Raw genomic sequence first — 17,263 nt, forward strand, 5'->3', positions numbered from 1 at the left:
AATCACAAGCAAAAAGTCAGCAACTAAATTTTATAAGGGTACTGCCTAGAAGACTTCTAGAGTTACCATTTTAGCCCAGACCATAAAGTTTAAGAAGGCTGACCCTTGTCCCCAGGCTATTAAGCACCAAATAACAAGGAGGAGGGAAGGGGGCAGCTGTCATCCAAGACACCTGGCATCTAAAATATGCACCATTTGTCTACTACAGGCACACTCTGATAACATAGCTAAGAAAGACACATAATAACCTTATATTTGGTTTTCATTCCTGAGACTACAGGAGATGGTTGTTACTAGTGTGAGATCAGAGTGGCTAGGGGACATGGTGCTGGGCCTGGAATCAGGAAAACTCATCTTTCTGAGTTTAAACCTAGTTTCAGATACTCATTAACTGTGTGATCCTGATCAAGTCACTTCACCCTGTTTGCTTCAGTTTTCTCATCTGTAAAATGAGCTAGAGAAGGAAACAGCAAGCCACTCCAGTATCTTTGCCAAGAAAAACTCAAAAAGAATCATCAAGAGTTGGATGTGGCTGAAAATAACTAAAAAGAAAAAAATTGTCAGACCACTGGAGCAGAACTTGAAAAGCAGAGAGAATCTCAATCTCTCTCCTTCCAGCCAGATAAACTACCTAGTCAAAATGAATCTGTAGGCACTAAACAAACTGGCAGCTCTGTAGAAAAGGGTCTCTGGGGGGAAACTGCTGCAGTAACCAAGGAAAATGTACTGAGATTAGATCAACAAATGCTTCTCCCATTCCATGTGATGTATTGTGAATCAGAATGGTGCTGGCCAACAAACAGCCCAGCACACAATAAGGTCCTGAATGCTGCACATGCTCAGGCTGGAAGAGCTGGCTGCTCTTCTTTCAGAATGTGGAATCACCACCTCTACTCTTTGTCTATCCTTCCTTTCCTCTTTCCAAGTCCCTCAAAGAGACCTCCTGAGTTTCTCACAGCACCTGTATCTTCCCTATTCTACTTTAAAGATTACAAGAAACTCCTTTTTGAAACCTAGCCCTCTCAATCTCAAGGGCAAATGAATTGGAGTTAACTGTTGCAAAAATCTCACTAAAGCTCACTCTAATTCATCTTTGTCCACCACATCCCATAACCATCAGTCTCATAACCAAGAACTCAGCCAGAGCTCAGTCTTGCACCTTCCCCAATTAGAGCAGCTCAGTTTCTGGAGAAACCTCTTGTTAGCGCTCCTCAACTTTAGCTCATCCTTCCCACGCAACTCAACCTTAAGAGACTCCAGCAGAGCAAAGTCCTTAGCCATTTGGTAAAGATCTCTTCTTTCCACAGGCACTCATGTTGTAATAGTCTTAGAGAATAATTCCCTTATCTATTCCCTCCCCACATCTTCTTTGGGTACAGAAAAGAAGCTTGGTCTAGTAGGGAAAGTCCTCATTTTAGAGCCAAAGAACTGGTGCCTGAGTCCCTGATGTAGTCCTTGTATGAATCACTTTGGGAAAGTCAAGCCACTCAGCTGAGTTTGTTTCTTGATCCATAAAAATGAGAGAACTGGACCAATTCAGGAGTTTTTCATCTTTTTTGGAGGGGGGTACTGATAAGGCCTAATGATAAGGCCCCTTTACAAAATAATTTATTTCAAAATTTATAATTGAAGGAAATGCTAAGTTTTAGGCAGATTAGTGGAAAATATTATATATATTTATATTCCCATCCAAGTTCACCATCTCTCTAAAATCTATCCATAACCTCTTGGGGTTGATGGGATAGAAGAGATAGGGCTGTGTACCCCAGGTTAAGAACCCTTAAATTAGATGATCTCTGCAGTCCCTTCTAAATCTCAACCCATGATCTTAAAACTTTTCAAAACTGTAAGCCCAAGGTAAGGTTAGTTCAGTAGTTTAAAATCTATCTTCTTGAACTGCACATGTTTAACTTATATCGATTTGTTTCCTGTCTTGGGGGGGAAGGGGGTGGGAGGGGAGAAAAATTCAAACAAAAAATTTTGCAAAGGTGAATGATGAAAACTATCTTTGCAGGTATTGGGTGGGGGGAAAAAAACCTATTAACTTAAAAAAAAAAAAAGACAAAGAAAAAAGAAAGACTATCTTCTTGCAATTTACCATATTGATTCAGCCCTTTGTAAAGGGATTCACACACACATATCTCTTGTAATCACAGGATTGTTATCCTGAAATAAGCAGTAACTAAAAAAAAAACCAAAGGGACTGAATTCATAAAATTCAAATTTCAGTGAAGAAAACATCACATGAACATGGGCACAGATCACAGAATCTGAGAATTTAAGGGCCTCTATACCTCAGCATCCATCTAGTCCAACTCAGACCCAAGAGGACTCTCTACTCCAACCTACTTCCCAAGTAGGCATTTAGCATCCACAGGGAACTGCTGTCTCCCAATATGGCCCTTCTGGAACCCTGAAACTGTTTGGAAATTGTGAAGACAAAGGAAAATAAAATACTACAATGTAATTTCACAAAAGGACTATGTACATCCATTCTGAAAAGCCAAACCTGAAAGCTCATATTGCCAATCAACCAAACATTTGCTTTGTATGAGGCGCCCTCTGCCGACAAGAAATAGAACGTCATCATTTCAGCTGTTCCTCTCCCTCTCTCCTTCCTCCAACAGAACTAACCCCTCCATGATTCTACTTAGACTTAGGGAAAGTTTCTAATTATGTAATAATCCCAAATTCATGCACACACCAGAAAGCCCTTCTTTCTCAGGATTTTCCACTCCCCTTTTTTTGTGTTTGTAATGAATCCCTCCTCTTCAAATAAGAAACTGTAGGAGATAACAGTATCACAGAAATCAAGTCCCAGATGCATTTCGGGGAAACTGATAGCTAGCTTTAGGAGAAAATAAAGAAAATGCTTCTGTGATATGAGTGAATCTTATAGATATTAAGTGATATGGATTGTAAATGATGAGGAAACCCTTTTTGTCAATTTAAGTTGGCAGCTTTTTGCCTTGGAGTACTTGTTCTAGCTCATAGAGATAATGTATGTTTGATCCAGAACTAGAACACAACTTTTTCTAGCCCTAAGGCTAGCTCTTTAACCACTCTTCCATACTGCCTTTCTGCATTAGCAACATTTGCTGATAAAGTAATTAGAGTTTTCTTAAATGAAAACCGGGAGCACGCCCCTGCTTCCATATGTCAGTCCTTTGAAAGATGAAAGGAAAAAGGAATGCATTTCTCATCTCCCATTCCTAAAACAGATTCAATTCCAGGACTGCCTTGGAAATAAGGAGGAGATAAGCCATACCCCATTAACAGAAGGATCAACATCAGCCTGGTCCTCCGTGATCCTCAGTTCCAAAGCCCCCAATGAGCATGCAACTCATGAACCTCTTAAACATTTCAAAGCTACCTAGCCTACACCCTTGATTTTCTGATGAAGAAACTGAAATTCTGAGAGATTAAGTGATGTGATCAGAGTCACATAACAGAGCAAGCAATGTTTCACAATGATCTAGTTTAGAGATATACATGTGAAACACAATTTGGTCTACTACCTCACTACTGAAGCAAATATGTGAAAATGTCAATGGTTTTTGAGAAGATAAAGTCAGAAAAAGATGCTGAAATTAACTAAAAACATTTAGAAAAATGGTTATCAGAGATAAATTGGGGGGACATTCAAGCAATCAAATTTTCAAGATATGTCAAGGGAAAGATTTTTTCCTTAATGGAAAAGATAACAGAGAGTACTATCAAATATAAGCTGTCATGGAAGACAATAGCCAAGTGCCAACTCATCTGCCTTTCTCATCTTTATGAAAATGGTCTGTGTACATAAAAAAGATACACCTGATTAAAAAGACAAAAAGGAAACAAAGTAGGTTTCTGCATTAGATTTCCTAAGCTATTTGACAGTTTTATAAAAGACTTCCTGAATACAAGTAAAAGAAAGATTTCCTATCACTTGCAATGTCTTGAAATGCTTCAGTTCAAAAATGACAATGTAATGAGCCCCAGCATGCTACAATGCTTCCTCAATAAAATGCATCACAGCGCAAGAATGACTGGCCTAACCCTGTTGTACCAGAAAAACAAAACGGATTTTAAAGAAATATATACCCAGAATAAGTTATGAGGCTAAATTGGCAGTTTGTCATTTTAGTGTGTCTCTCTACTCATTCCCTACACTGCTAATGTACTCACAAGGCAGTGTCCTAGAAAAAACACATGTCAGTGAATTTGGCCTGCTTCCTCATGGGTGTGTATTTCATGACAAATACAGGGAGCATGATTTGCCTCGTTTCTTGTTCAAACTTCCCTACCCCCAAAGAGACAAGCAATGCAAGGAGGAAGAGTGGGAAAGGAAAGCTACATTAGGCAAGGACAAAACTGGTACAAATATCCCAGTCTCCCTTGGAGCAGTCTCAAGACCCAGACAACCAAATGAATGTTTTTAGTTTTCCCAGCAGTTTTTTTTCAAATAATGAATTCTTAGCCCAAAAGTTGGGATCTTTGGGTTTGTCAAACATTAGATTGCTATAGTTATTCACTATTTTGTCCTGTGAACCTAAGCTATTCCACTGATCAACTACTCTATTTCTTCAAATGAATGTTTTTACAGTGCCTGGTATGGATTAAGTTATGTGTCCTTAATAGTGGCAGAAAGCACCTGAAACTAGACTGCAGTTACAAAACAATCCTTCAAAAATGAAAAACTTAAGAAGAAAGAGTCAGGGGAGTGATGATCCCTAAGTGACCTCTGTCATCCAATCTATCTGAGAAGGTGAGGATAATAATAACATTTAGTAAGGAAGCATGGACTCATGTTACTTCATTCTACTGTTCCGTTTCTAAGGCTAAAGGACTCAAATATCCTGAGAAATCTAGAAAACATGCATACGGTAACAAATCTTAGCTCAATATTAGTATGGAAGAGCAAATTTGCAGAATCTTAACTCTTTTATCTCTAAATATTCTAAGTTATACTATTCCCTCAAAACATACTCATTCTTTTGTTAACTATAGTGGGTCTGTAAGTTGGCAGACATCTAATGTCTAGAAAATAGATCTGCCCATATGTTTTTGCAATCAGTCTGGTCATTCTATGTATTTTAATGCTACTTTAAAAACAAGTCAACTAAATGATGGAGAAAGGACTGGTATAAACTGCCAGAGAATTAAAAATCTACAACACAAGCAGTACAGCAAGAAAGAAATGAGTGACCAAGTGGCCAGTGACTCTACAGATTGTTTCCTCCACTAGGGGGTGGAATAACAACACTGCTCACAGAAAGGCTCACGCCCTCTTGTCTAAAAGAGGAGGGAAGAAAATCATCACAAGATATTTGAGCAATTATTGCACAAGACCTGAAGCATAAAGTAAGAAATATATTTCAAAAAATATTTTTCTAAACATTTTTCACTAACATGTCAAAAAAACATTGCCAAATCAGGAAAAGAGACAATGTTGTTGTACTTTTAGAACAGAGGGAACACTCCAAAATATTTTTATTCAATTTTATTTTCAGTCCCAAATTCTTTCCTCCCCCCCCCATCCACTGTGAAGACAAGAAAAACTAAACCCATTACAAAAATTGATCAAAACAATCTTCAGTATTTAGAAGAAGGTGGGGAAAAGGGGAGGGCGAGAGGGAGGGAAGGAGGGAAAAAATCAGCTTCAATCAGTATTCTCAATCCAATGAAATAGCCATTGTAATGATTCTATACTCTCTATATATAGCTCTGAGATTCTACAGTGAATAACTAGAAATCAAAGTTACCTATCAAGTAAGTAGATAAGTTTTTCATAATTGATAACTTTTACAAAATAGTTGTCACTATGTAAATTGTTCTCTTGGTTCTTCTGTTTACTTTACATCAGTTCATCTAAGTCTTCCCAGATTTTGTCAAAACTATCCTCCCTCTCCTATCATTTCTTATTACATAACAGTATTTTATCACATTCCTAAATCATAACTTGTTCAGCCATTCCTCAGTTGAGAGGCATAAGAAGTATTTTTGTATACATGGGTCATTTTCTTCCTTCTTTGATCTCTTTGGAGTATGGGCTTAATAGTGTACAGTGGTGTGATTAGTTTTATAGCTTTTTAGGCACAGTTCCAAATTGTTTTACAGAATGGTCATACTTGTTCACAGCTCCAACAAATTGCATTACTGTTTTCCCACATTCCCTCCAGCATTTGTCATTTTCCTTTTATGACATTTTAGCCAAACTGATAGATATGAGGTGGTACCTTGAGAATTGTTTTAATTTGCATTTTTCTAATTAATTGTCATTTAGGCCATTTTTCTACGACTAATGATAGCTTTCATTTCTTCCTCTGAGAACTGTCTGTTCATATCCCTTGATTATTTGTAAACTGAAAAAAAAAAATGGATTTTACTCTAATATATTTGGCTTAATTCTCTATATATTTGAGAAAGGAGAACTTTTTCAGAGAAACTTTCTACAAATATTTTCCCCCAGTTTCCTGTTTGTCATCTAATTTCAGCTGTTTTGGGGGTTTTTTGTGTAAAGACTTTCTCATTTTATGCAATCAAAATTATCCATTTTATCTTCTGTATTTAGTCATGAACTCTTCCTCTATGCACAAAAATGTGACCATTTCTTCCATTCTCTATTTCATTGCTTACAGTACCTTTATGTCTAAACTATATACCCATTCTGAATTTATCTTGAATTAAGTGTGAGTGTGAGATGTTAGCCCACACCCAGTTTGTGCCAGACTACTTTCCAGTTTTCCCAGCAATTTTTGCCAAATACGGAGTTCTTGCCCCAGTAGCTGGAATCTTTGGGTTTAATATCAAATTGTCAAGTCTGTTCCATTGATCTGTCACTTACTTCTATGTATTCCATAATCTGCTTCATTCTCAATCTATTTCTTTTTTTTATGGTTATACATGTACATTAATTTGTTTGATAGCCCTTTGGGCACAGTTCCAGATTACTCTCTAGAATGTTTGGATTATCTCACAACTCCACCAACAATGCATTAGTGTCCCAGTTTTTCCATATCCTCTCCAACATTTATCATCATCTTTCCCTGTCATCTTAGACAATCTGAAAGATATGAGTTACTTTAATTTGCATTTCTCTAACCAAAATAATTTAAAACATTTTTCAATCAATCTATTTCTTATCAAGTTACTGAATTATTTTAATGATTACAGCTTTTTAGTATAATTTGAGATGTGTTTCTGGTAAAACTGCTTCCTTCCTGTATTTTTCATCCATCCTGATATTCTTGAACTTTGGATCCTCCAGATGAATTTTAGTTGTATAAAGTAATAGCCATTGTAGTAATAAAAACTCTGAGAGATGATATGTATCACCCTCCCCATATAGGGATGTAAACAGTTTAACTTTGTTCAATCCTTTTTGATTTCTCACTCATATTTTCCTTTTAGTTCTTTTAAGTCCTGTGTTAAACTTTCTATATATAACCTGGTCTTTTCAGATCAAATTCACTATCCCCCACCTCTCTCTCTTTCATAGATTCTAGATTGGCTATACACACTGCATGAGATGCCAGACTAAGGCCTTGTGTTTGACTGACTATAGACTGATGGTTCTCATTGAAAAACAGCTTCAAGTGGAAGCTTACAAAGTTAGGTACACTATTGGGCAGGATGCACCCAAATTTTGGCCATTTGTACTTTGCTCAAGTGCTGATTCCAAGACTGACAAGAAGGCAACTGAAAACTGTTTAACAACAATCTGTCATCAACAGAGACAAGAAAGCCTTGAAGGAATAACCAAGATTCCCACCCACAGCAGAAGGTCTACAGGCAGTGGGAGAGTAGGCAGAGTAATCCAAAGAAAAATTTAAGAAGTTATAATAATGTTCTTGCTACAGAAGAAAAAAAAAATCAATAAGTATAGCAGTTTCAAGTAGAAAGACAAGTTTTGATATTTTACCAAACTCCTCTTGCCTTCCTTTGCTTCCTTATTGGTCTATGAGCCTCAGTAGAACACTACCTGAATGCAAGGCACATTCAGATCTTTTCAAGTGAGCTCCATTTGACATTTCATCAAGCCTACAAGAATCTGTTTTCACCTTCTCAATGTAAGAAAGCCTTGGAAATAGTTATTTACCTATGGCAAACAGCATTTGGTGACATTAATAAATAAGCAAAGGGTCAAATATTAACCAAATGCAATATATAATATGTATGGAGAGAGGGGAAGGAATATGGGTAACATAAAGATGGGACTAGACAACAGTTCAAAAGGGAAAAACTTGGGGACTGTGAGCTGCATAGATCATTGGTTGAAGAAGCCAACCAAATTGATTAATGAAATGTTATTTTATTAATAATCGTGACATACAAGTTAACTGTTGCACTGATCTAGCAGACAGTGAGAAAGACCTGAGTTCAAAACCTACTCAGACATGTGTTAGCTGTCTGATGCTGGTCAAGTCACTTAATCTCTGTTTGCCTCAGTTTCTTCAACTGTAAAGTGAGAATAATTATAACAGCTACTGCATAGAGTTATTGTGAGTATCAAATGAGATCATATTTACTCAAGTGTCCAGCAAGGTGCCTGGCCAAAAAAAAAAAAAAAAAAAAAATAGGTGCTTTTTTTTAAAAGGCTTATCCCTTTCCTTTTCTCACCTTTCCCCCTGCTCCCTCCCAACCCCACTCAATCCTGTATACTTACTTGATGGGATATCTGACAAATGATTTAATATTTCTCAGCCTGTTTCATCATCTGACTTGGACTGCCTACTGCACAATAGTTTACTGGGAAGAAAATATTATGAAAGTTTTAAAGTCCAATGACTGAGAATTCTTCTCACCAGAAATGAAATATGCTCAAAAGGGCAAGAGCATTACCTCTAAGAACAATTGGGTCTGTATTCGGTCCCAACCATGTGGATTTAAGAGTGAGGCAAGCCAAAGGAATCTATGGTTCCAGAATGGTTCTGAGGACCAATATCAATACGAATCCCCCACCCTCCCAACAGGTCTAGAAAATGCCCCAAACTAAATCCTGAAAAAATCACAAATGATTCTTTTTCCAGAACAGCACAACATAGACTAAGAGACAGAAAGATCTGTGGACACTGGGGATCTATCAGGCCTGAAGCATCACTCTGTGCAACACTCCAGTGCTTCAGGAAACGCTGTGCTCAAACATGACAGAAGGCCTATAACTGAGCACCTGCAGACCAATACCAAGATACTGCAATGGGAACAGGTAGGAGCTAACAGCTTGGTCACCCACTTGGCAGTGGAGTTCTTGGCAAAGAGGTGCTGGGCTGCATATACAAAGATAGGAGGAAATCCAGAAGCTGCTTGTCAGTAGCCGCAAATGTATGGCTCAGACCTCACACACAAAGCAAGGTCTCTTGTCCAGCTAAAGAGCTTGGTTGGTAGGGGCAGACTCCAGTAGTATCTGCTTTTTCAAGGGAAAGAAGAGGAAGTGGAGGATCAGAGCAAATATCTGAACACATAGGAATCAGATCCCTTCACATCTCTCCCTGAGATCCTAAAATTTTACAAGAAAGCAGCAAGAGGACCAGTCAGGAAACCTGGAAGAATGGAGAGTACACAGTGTGCCCACACACATAATGACTATTATGGTAGCAAAAACAGAAGAGAATGACTCTAGTTTGAGCACAAATTCAAATAAAATTTCTGGAAAAAATAGAACATAAGAAAAGAGTTTAAATGTGTTTTTACAAATGGAATAAGAAAGTTTAAGGAAAAATCTGGATAAGAAATGAAAGCTATGGAAGAAAGAATCAAAAAGGAAATTAACAGGCTGGCACAAAACCTTGCTTAAACAATAAAAATCTGTATCAAATAGAAGCAATGACTTCGAGAGAGAACTATAAATATTAAAACAAAGTCAAATGATTAAAAAATATATGTAAGCTATATTACAGTAAAATACTGAAATTAATAATTACTAGATTATGTGAATGCTATTACCAAGGGGGAAAAAAGCCTAATCATCACATGTCAAGAAATCTTACAAGAAAACTGCCCAGATCTCATTGAATCATAGAATACAGGGGAAGAAAAAAAAAAAAATCCACTGATCACTTCCTAAAAGAAACCACAAAATGAAAAATCCCAGGAACATTTTGGTTAAAATCCAGTGTTCAGGTCAAAGAAATGATCTTGCAAACAGCCAGAAAGAAAAAAATTCAGATACTGAGGAGCCACAGCTACTACAAAGGAGCAGAGAGGTTGGACTATGATGTTCCAGAAGGCAAAGGATATATACATAAGCTTAGGGACAAGAATAAATTACCCAGAAAAATTGAGTTTAGTCCTATAGGGGCAGGAATGAACCTTTAATGAAGTAGAAGACTCTCAAGCATTCCCAATGAAAAGACCTGAGCTGCATAGAAACTCTGAAGTTCAATCACTGGAGTGAAGAGAAAGCATAAAAAGGTGAACACGCATAAATAAACCTGAGGAACTAAAACAAGGATTAAACTGTTAATTTAAATATGGGGAGAGGACTCAAGTGCCCTACTTGTTTTGGTCTGATTGGCCACAGTTAGACTGATGTCATTTTAGTCTTCTAGAAGAAAGGACAACAATCATAATGCTAGCATCCTTGGGGGGGGGGGGGATCACAGAGAGAGTCCAATTAAATAAGGTGTTTCTTTAAGATTTTGATGATCTTGAGAGAAAAATGTTAAGAAACGGGAGGAGGACTATGGGGAAGAGGGGGAAATTCTCTCCCATAATCAGAAAGAGTCTATACAAACAAGGAGTTGTGGGAAGCAGCTGATACTTGAATCTCACTCTCCTCTGAATGAATCAAAGGAGAAAAGACAGAATAGGCCACAGAAAATCGTTTCACTCAACAAGGAAATAGGGGAAAGGGGAAAAGGGAGGATTAGAAGGAGGGTGGATCAAGGGAGGGATTAGTTCCCTAAGCAATATAAACTGTAGCTAAAGATGAACAAAAATATTTATAACTTTTTGAGATAACGAAGAATAGGAATGGGGGAGAGGCGTCCTTCAATGGGGGAAAAGATGAACAAGTTATGGTAAATAAATATGATCAAATATTATTGTTTGAATTTTTAAGCAACATGATGACCAACCAGGATTCCAGGGGACTAATGTTAAAATGGGTTTTCACCTCCTGATAGAGGTGAAAGCATGCATGATACAATTTTTTGTATGAAATTTAAAAATGGGATTTTAAAATCCAATTCCCATAAAGCTGCTAAAAAGATTTCCTAAACCTATGGGTACGATAATGTACCCATTCCTCTGTTCAATAAAATCTAATGGCTCCCTATTACCTACAAATGCAAAATCCCATTTGACACAGAAGGTCTTTCACAGTCTAGTTTAAATTTTCTTTTCCATGGCTATTAAATATTATTCCCCTTCATAAACTCCACGTAAATTGGTCTTCTATACTTCATCTTTCCCTCCATCTTTTAGAATTCCTAGTTTATTTCAAAATTCAGATCAAATGCCATTTTAATCTAAATGAAAACTGTCATGATCCCCCTAGTTGCTAGTGCTTCTCCCACCAAAAATTACCTTGTATTTATTTTGTATGTACTTATAAATGTTTTTCTCACTAATAAAACATAAGCTCTTTCTGAAGCTCCTTCTGTGCTGCTAGCATAGCATACTGTAAGCAGTTAATAAATGTCTGATGGCACGTTTACTAAGTACTTATATAAATGCTTGTTAATTGACTGAAAAAAGGTCCCTAACTTCACCCATCCATTTAGCACTTATTCAACTGCTACAGAGCCTATAAAAGAATCTATGAGGGCAGATAGGTGGCGCAGTGGATAAAGCACCAGCCCTGAAGTCAGGAGGACCTGACTTCAAATTTGATCTCAGACACCTAATACTTCCTGGCTGTGTGACCCTGGGCAAGTCACTTAACCCCAATTGCCTTAGGCACCCCCCCAAAAAATTTTTGAAAAAAGCAAACTAACTAGTGATGGCAGTAGGCTTGGCAGCCTATGCCACCCACCCCATCACCCCCTTCACCACCCTTTCCTGTCCAAAGGAAGCTGCAGAACTTCTCCCACATCACATTTCCATGCATGCAAGGTGCTGAAATCTCCAATAAGAAGAATCCTAAAATACAACTCTGAATAGAAATAAAGACTAGAGGGCCAAGAAAATTTGTGTGGGAACATGAGGTGTGTTTGGATCAATAAAATACTGGAAAACTCAACTCAGGAAATTATAAGGGAAGTTAAAAGAAAAGTGGAAAATGAATTATATTCTACTCTCAGTACCATACTTCCTAGGTACAGCCATTTCTTACATTTCCCCACAGTAAAATCAGAAAAAAAGAGTATTTCATTTGTAGCTCTCTAAGTGTCTGCCTTGAGAAATGAACCCACAGCACTCTCAAAAATAAAAATTCATGTCAGTAAATGCCCTCTGCCCCAGCATCCATGGATCTCATAAACACATTCATTTACACACACCCCATTCAGGAGACAAAATAATAGATTCCTACCTGGCTGTCCCTCGCTGGGAATCCATGATAACCTGGGGTCAGTGACTCGTTCTAAAAGAAAAGGATTTTTTAAATGGTAAATGAGAAGCAACAATGTTTTAGTATTCTGAAATCACAGTTGCCCTATCACCCAAAAAATCCGATACAAAATCCCATCCCTGGTGCCTAGGCAAGACCATCATCTTGCACCATTCTAATTAACTAGAAGACACATATCTTGTAATAAATCCTCTACTCCAATCAAAAAAACTTACTTTCTTGTAATATTCTCTCCTTCCTATCTCCAAAAACACACTTGAAAAAAAAAATCTACCCCCTCCCTCTAATTCTGCATCACATCAGTCCTTTCAAAGTACATTACAGTTTTAGTCCCTGTAGAAAACTCTTACTGACCCAGGGATGCTGGCTATCTTTATACCGTCCCAATGCAAACAAATAATCCTCTTTTCCTTATTATCCCATATAAATGTGGACTTAATCAGATATATATTGAGTACTTACTACAAGCCAAATACTGTGCTAAGCAGTGAGGATACAAAAGAAAAGAAAAAATAGGGTCACTACATCCTCAAAGAGCCCCCACTCCAATGAGGGAAAACAACATTCAAGGGATTATATTCATGCAAGATACAGACAATATAAATCCTGAATGATCCTAGAAAAAAGTGTAGGAGGAAAAAGGGCTTGGACAAAGCCCTCCCCAAGAAGGTGAGAAATGAACTGAATCTTGAAAGTTAAATGACTTGCCTTTATTGCTCTAACAAGGACTGAGTATGAAATTATTTTACAAAGATAGTGTGAAATGTATTCAAACACTGAAATTGAAAGATTATTTTCTAATTAGCAACCAGGAATCCTGAAGTCTGTGTTCCACAATAGGCAATTCTTAGAGGCTTCAGAAATTAATATTTTCAAAGTCCAAAAAGTGACAGTATACCTATAACTATAAATGAAAGTTAACTTGCATTAAATGATTAGTTCTCTCTTCTGCATCTCAAGGGAAAAGGGCACAGCACCCTGCAATCTGGAAAATCCACATAATTTTTGGCCCTCCATCCTTACTAGAAAAGAAATCTGAATTATTATGGTATCCAAAAATAAAATATGTTGATGTCGTATAATACTATATCCATATATTCTATGCATTTCTAAGTTTCTGAACTTTTTTCTGTGTTATCTGCTGTTTCTGTGAAACTACAAAAATTTCTATTTAATTTCTTACATCAACTTGTAATATATACATATCAAAAACACAAGAGGAAAGTCACGATGTGGAAGGAATAATTGAACCACTAAAAATTGTACTTGCTCCAAAAATGAAGGCAGATCCCAAAAAATCTCTCCTCAGCCCTCTAATCTTGACTCATTCCTTTCTAAATTCATTCTCCCAGAGGGCACAGCCAAAATGGCACAGCCAAGATAGCCAACGCAGAGACTTGCATGAACTCACAAATTCCTCCCCCCAAAAAAACATTTAAATTATGCTTTAAAACAAATTCTGGAGCAGCAGAACCAACAAAAGGATGGAGTGAAATCATTTTTCAGCACAAGACAACTTAGAAGGTTGGCAGGAAAGTTCTGTCTCAGTGGGGTCAGAGTTGAGAGTACAGTCTAACGTAGGCCCTGCTGTGTAAGCTCAACTCTGGCAAACCAACTGCAGACCTTGGGATTAACAATAAGCTGAGGTGGCCTTCAGAACTCTCAACCCAGAGAATAAAAGGGTCCAATATCAATCAAAAAGAGATTGCTGGGAACCCTTTGCTGTCACTGAAAGCAGGATTCTACTGCATCACTCAGTTCCAGGTTGCAGTCCCAAGGTGAAGAGAAGCACTAGCAGGAACAAGGATATTGGTTACAATTCCAGGGCAGAAAATGGTTGCTCACAGACCAGAGCACAGGACAGGAGAGCAGGAACCATACCTCTCCTTAGATTATATGATCTTGGAAGAATTAAAAATGAGCAAATAATAACAACAAAAATACTAAACCACAGAAAGATACTATGGTACTGGGAAAACCAAAATATAAACTTGGAAGAAAACAACAACATGCAAAGTACAAATAAAACTGAGTTGATTTCAGACCCCTGAAGAGTTGAAAAACAATTTTTAAAATCAAATAAGAGAGGTAGATGGAAAATAAGGAGAGAGAGAATAGAGTGAAGGAAAAAAATCATGAAAAAAAGGGTCAACCACTTAGTAAAGGAGACACAAAAAAATACTGAAGAAAACAACATCTTAAAAAACAGAATAGGTCAAATGGCAAAAGCAGCACAAAAATCCACAGAAGAGAACTCCTTAACTCAGTTTGAACTCAGTTCCTCCTGACTCCAGAGTGGTATACCCACTGTACCATCTAGCTATCCCAATTAACTAGATTAAAAAAAAAAACCAACAATAACAACCAAATTATCAGTATCAAAAATGAAAAAGTTGAATTCACCACCAATAATCTGCAATTATACCCAAAGAGATATATAAAATTTGTATACCCTTTGACACTATGAGGTCTGTTTCTCAAAGTGATCAGGAAAAAAGGGAAAGAACCCATACACTCTAAAATATTTATAACAGCTCTCTTTGTGGTAACAAAAATTAAGGGAATACCTATCAATTGGTTAACTGTGATTGCGATGGAATACTACTGTGATGTAAAAAAAAGATGAGCAAGCTAACTTTAGAAAAACATGGAAAGGTTTGCATGAAATAATGCAGAATAAAATGAACAAAACCAAAGGAACACTGGATATAGTAATCGTCACATCAATGCTGATTAAAATGCTGGGTTCAAGCCCCACCTCCAAAACCTACTGTAGCTCCATAACCATGTTTGTTACTTCAACTTAAGTGTTCCAGCCTATTCTGTAAGATAGTAATACAAAAGGTGTCCACCCTGTTCCTCACCTAGGAGTTCCCCATTCTAATGAAAACTCAGGTTCAGCTCCAATCCCCTATCTAATACTCTTATGACATCTAAATACCTACAAGAAACTCTTGGTTAGAACCGTCTAAAGAGGAATGGATTTGGGAAGAAAGGCAGTTCTTTTTTGGAACACAAAGGCTGAGATGAGCCTGGGTTGCCCAGTTTGGAACATCCAGTAGAAGATTGAGGTTGGGTGTGTTAATAGGTGAGTCATCTGCACAGAGACAATAACTAAGCCCTGGGATGCGGATGATCAACTTTAACCTCTCCTTACTCTTTGGTTCTTTTACTACTGCCAACAACAGCCCAGACCACCTCCAATCTTAAGAGTTTCATTTCATCCTATCCCTTCAAGCTCTGGCTCTATAGCTCCCTCTCTCAGATAGCCAAAATAGTCCAACTCAAATATAAACAGATCCCTTTGGGCCATATATTGACTTAGAAATCTCCAAACTACTGTTAGATAACAGTGTCCAAAAGTCCCAATTTCTGACTCGGAATCAAGGATTCTTTTTCATTGTATCATGCCATTCTTTCAGTTTCTCATCTAATATCCCTTCATGTGCCATTTTTTTTAGCAGAAGAATCAACATCCTGTTTCCATTTGAGATTAAAAATAAATAGATACTATCATTCTCCTGCTCATCCAAAGAGAGGTTTTATTTGCTTCTCCTAAAAACAAAAATGACAGATCCCACTTCTGTACAATAAAGACACTTTAATTGAAGTTTTGTTTTGAGGCAGTGAGAAGACATAATACGGGCTCGTGTTATGATCTCTCTCACATTCAGGTCAAAGAATTAGGCTCATTAAAGGCACTTGGAGTTAGGACATCTGAGTTCCAAGCAGAATTCTTTATGTAGGGCTAAATGAAACTTAGGTTCAATTTAGTCGCAAAGGCTCACTTTACAAATGAAGAAATGGAGGTTCAGAGAGCTGAAAAGCTTGTATGAAGTCATCCAAGCAGACTATGGCAGAGCCAAGCAAGATTCAAACCTTGCTCAGCCGCCACACTTCAGAGGGAGGCAACTTCCCCAACAAGTTCCTCCTTTACAAGGTCACTGAAGATACAAGTACTTCATAAATCTTATAGTGCCATAAAAATGTAACAAAATGTGGAGGTCACTAATATTTGTATGGAGATGGGTTTTCCAAAAGCATCCACTTTATTAGGGAAGAGAAATCTGACCCCTCACACTGATCAATGACCTCTTTGATCAGCTCATTCAAGGGGAATTCCACGGATAGAGCTTTTTTTGTATGTATCATTTTTTTAATAATAATGTATCTTTTTTTGTAAGTATGACTTGGGAAAAGTTTGGCTTCAGGACTATCATTGCTTTCCTACAAGCTCTTTGTTTCACTGCAAATAAGAAGACTACAGCATCGTCCATAGGCAAGACAAAACTCAGCTTTGTAAGATAGCAGTTAGAAGTACTTGGCTAGAAAGATATGTATAATGCTCTGCAGTTTATATTGCTTTCCTCACTACACTGAGAGCTAGGTAGCTATCAGACCCATTTTACAGATGAGCAAATTCAAGCTGAATGAAGTGATTTCCCATATTCAGAAAGCTATTAAATGGCTGCCTTTTTTGTGGTGGAAAGGAACTGAAAACTGAGTGGATACCCATCAGTTGGGGAATGGCTAAATAAGTTATGGAATATGAAGGTTCTATAAGAAATGATCAGCAGGATGATCTCAGAGAAGCCTGGAGAGACTGACATGAACTGATGCCGAGTGAAATGAGCAGGACCAGGAGATCACTGTATACCACAGCAAGATTATATGACGACCAATTCTAACGGATGTGAATTTTCAACAATGAGGAGACTCAGGTCAATGAGATAGGGAGCCAACCCACTGTGGGGACTAAATGTGAATCAC

At 37.5% G+C, this 17,263-nt stretch overlaps 1 protein-coding gene across 27 annotated transcripts in view; it reads right to left on the reverse strand.

Annotated features, from left to right (window-relative positions):
* RBFOX2 (RNA binding fox-1 homolog 2) overlaps window positions 1-17,263 on the reverse strand; it is a 287,058-nt gene that overhangs the window by 186,580 nt on the left and 83,215 nt on the right. For 26 of the 27 annotated variants that reach the window (XR_012482832.1, XM_074271555.1, XM_074271549.1 and 23 more), the window contains exon 2: window positions 12,455-12,505. The exons of the other annotated variant lie outside the window; for it this stretch is intronic. Coding sequence is in view for 25 of the 26 variants with exons in the window: in XM_074271555.1 (XP_074127656.1) it covers window positions 12,455-12,505 (51 nt within the window). In the remaining variant the exon portion in view is untranslated. The remainder of the gene's footprint in view (window positions 1-12,454; window positions 12,506-17,263) is intronic. 27 annotated transcript variants of the gene reach the window in all.

Source organism: Sminthopsis crassicaudata, chromosome 5, assembly GCF_048593235.1.
Source record: "Sminthopsis crassicaudata isolate SCR6 chromosome 5, ASM4859323v1, whole genome shotgun sequence".
NCBI lineage: Eukaryota > Metazoa > Chordata > Mammalia > Dasyuromorphia > Dasyuridae > Sminthopsis > Sminthopsis crassicaudata.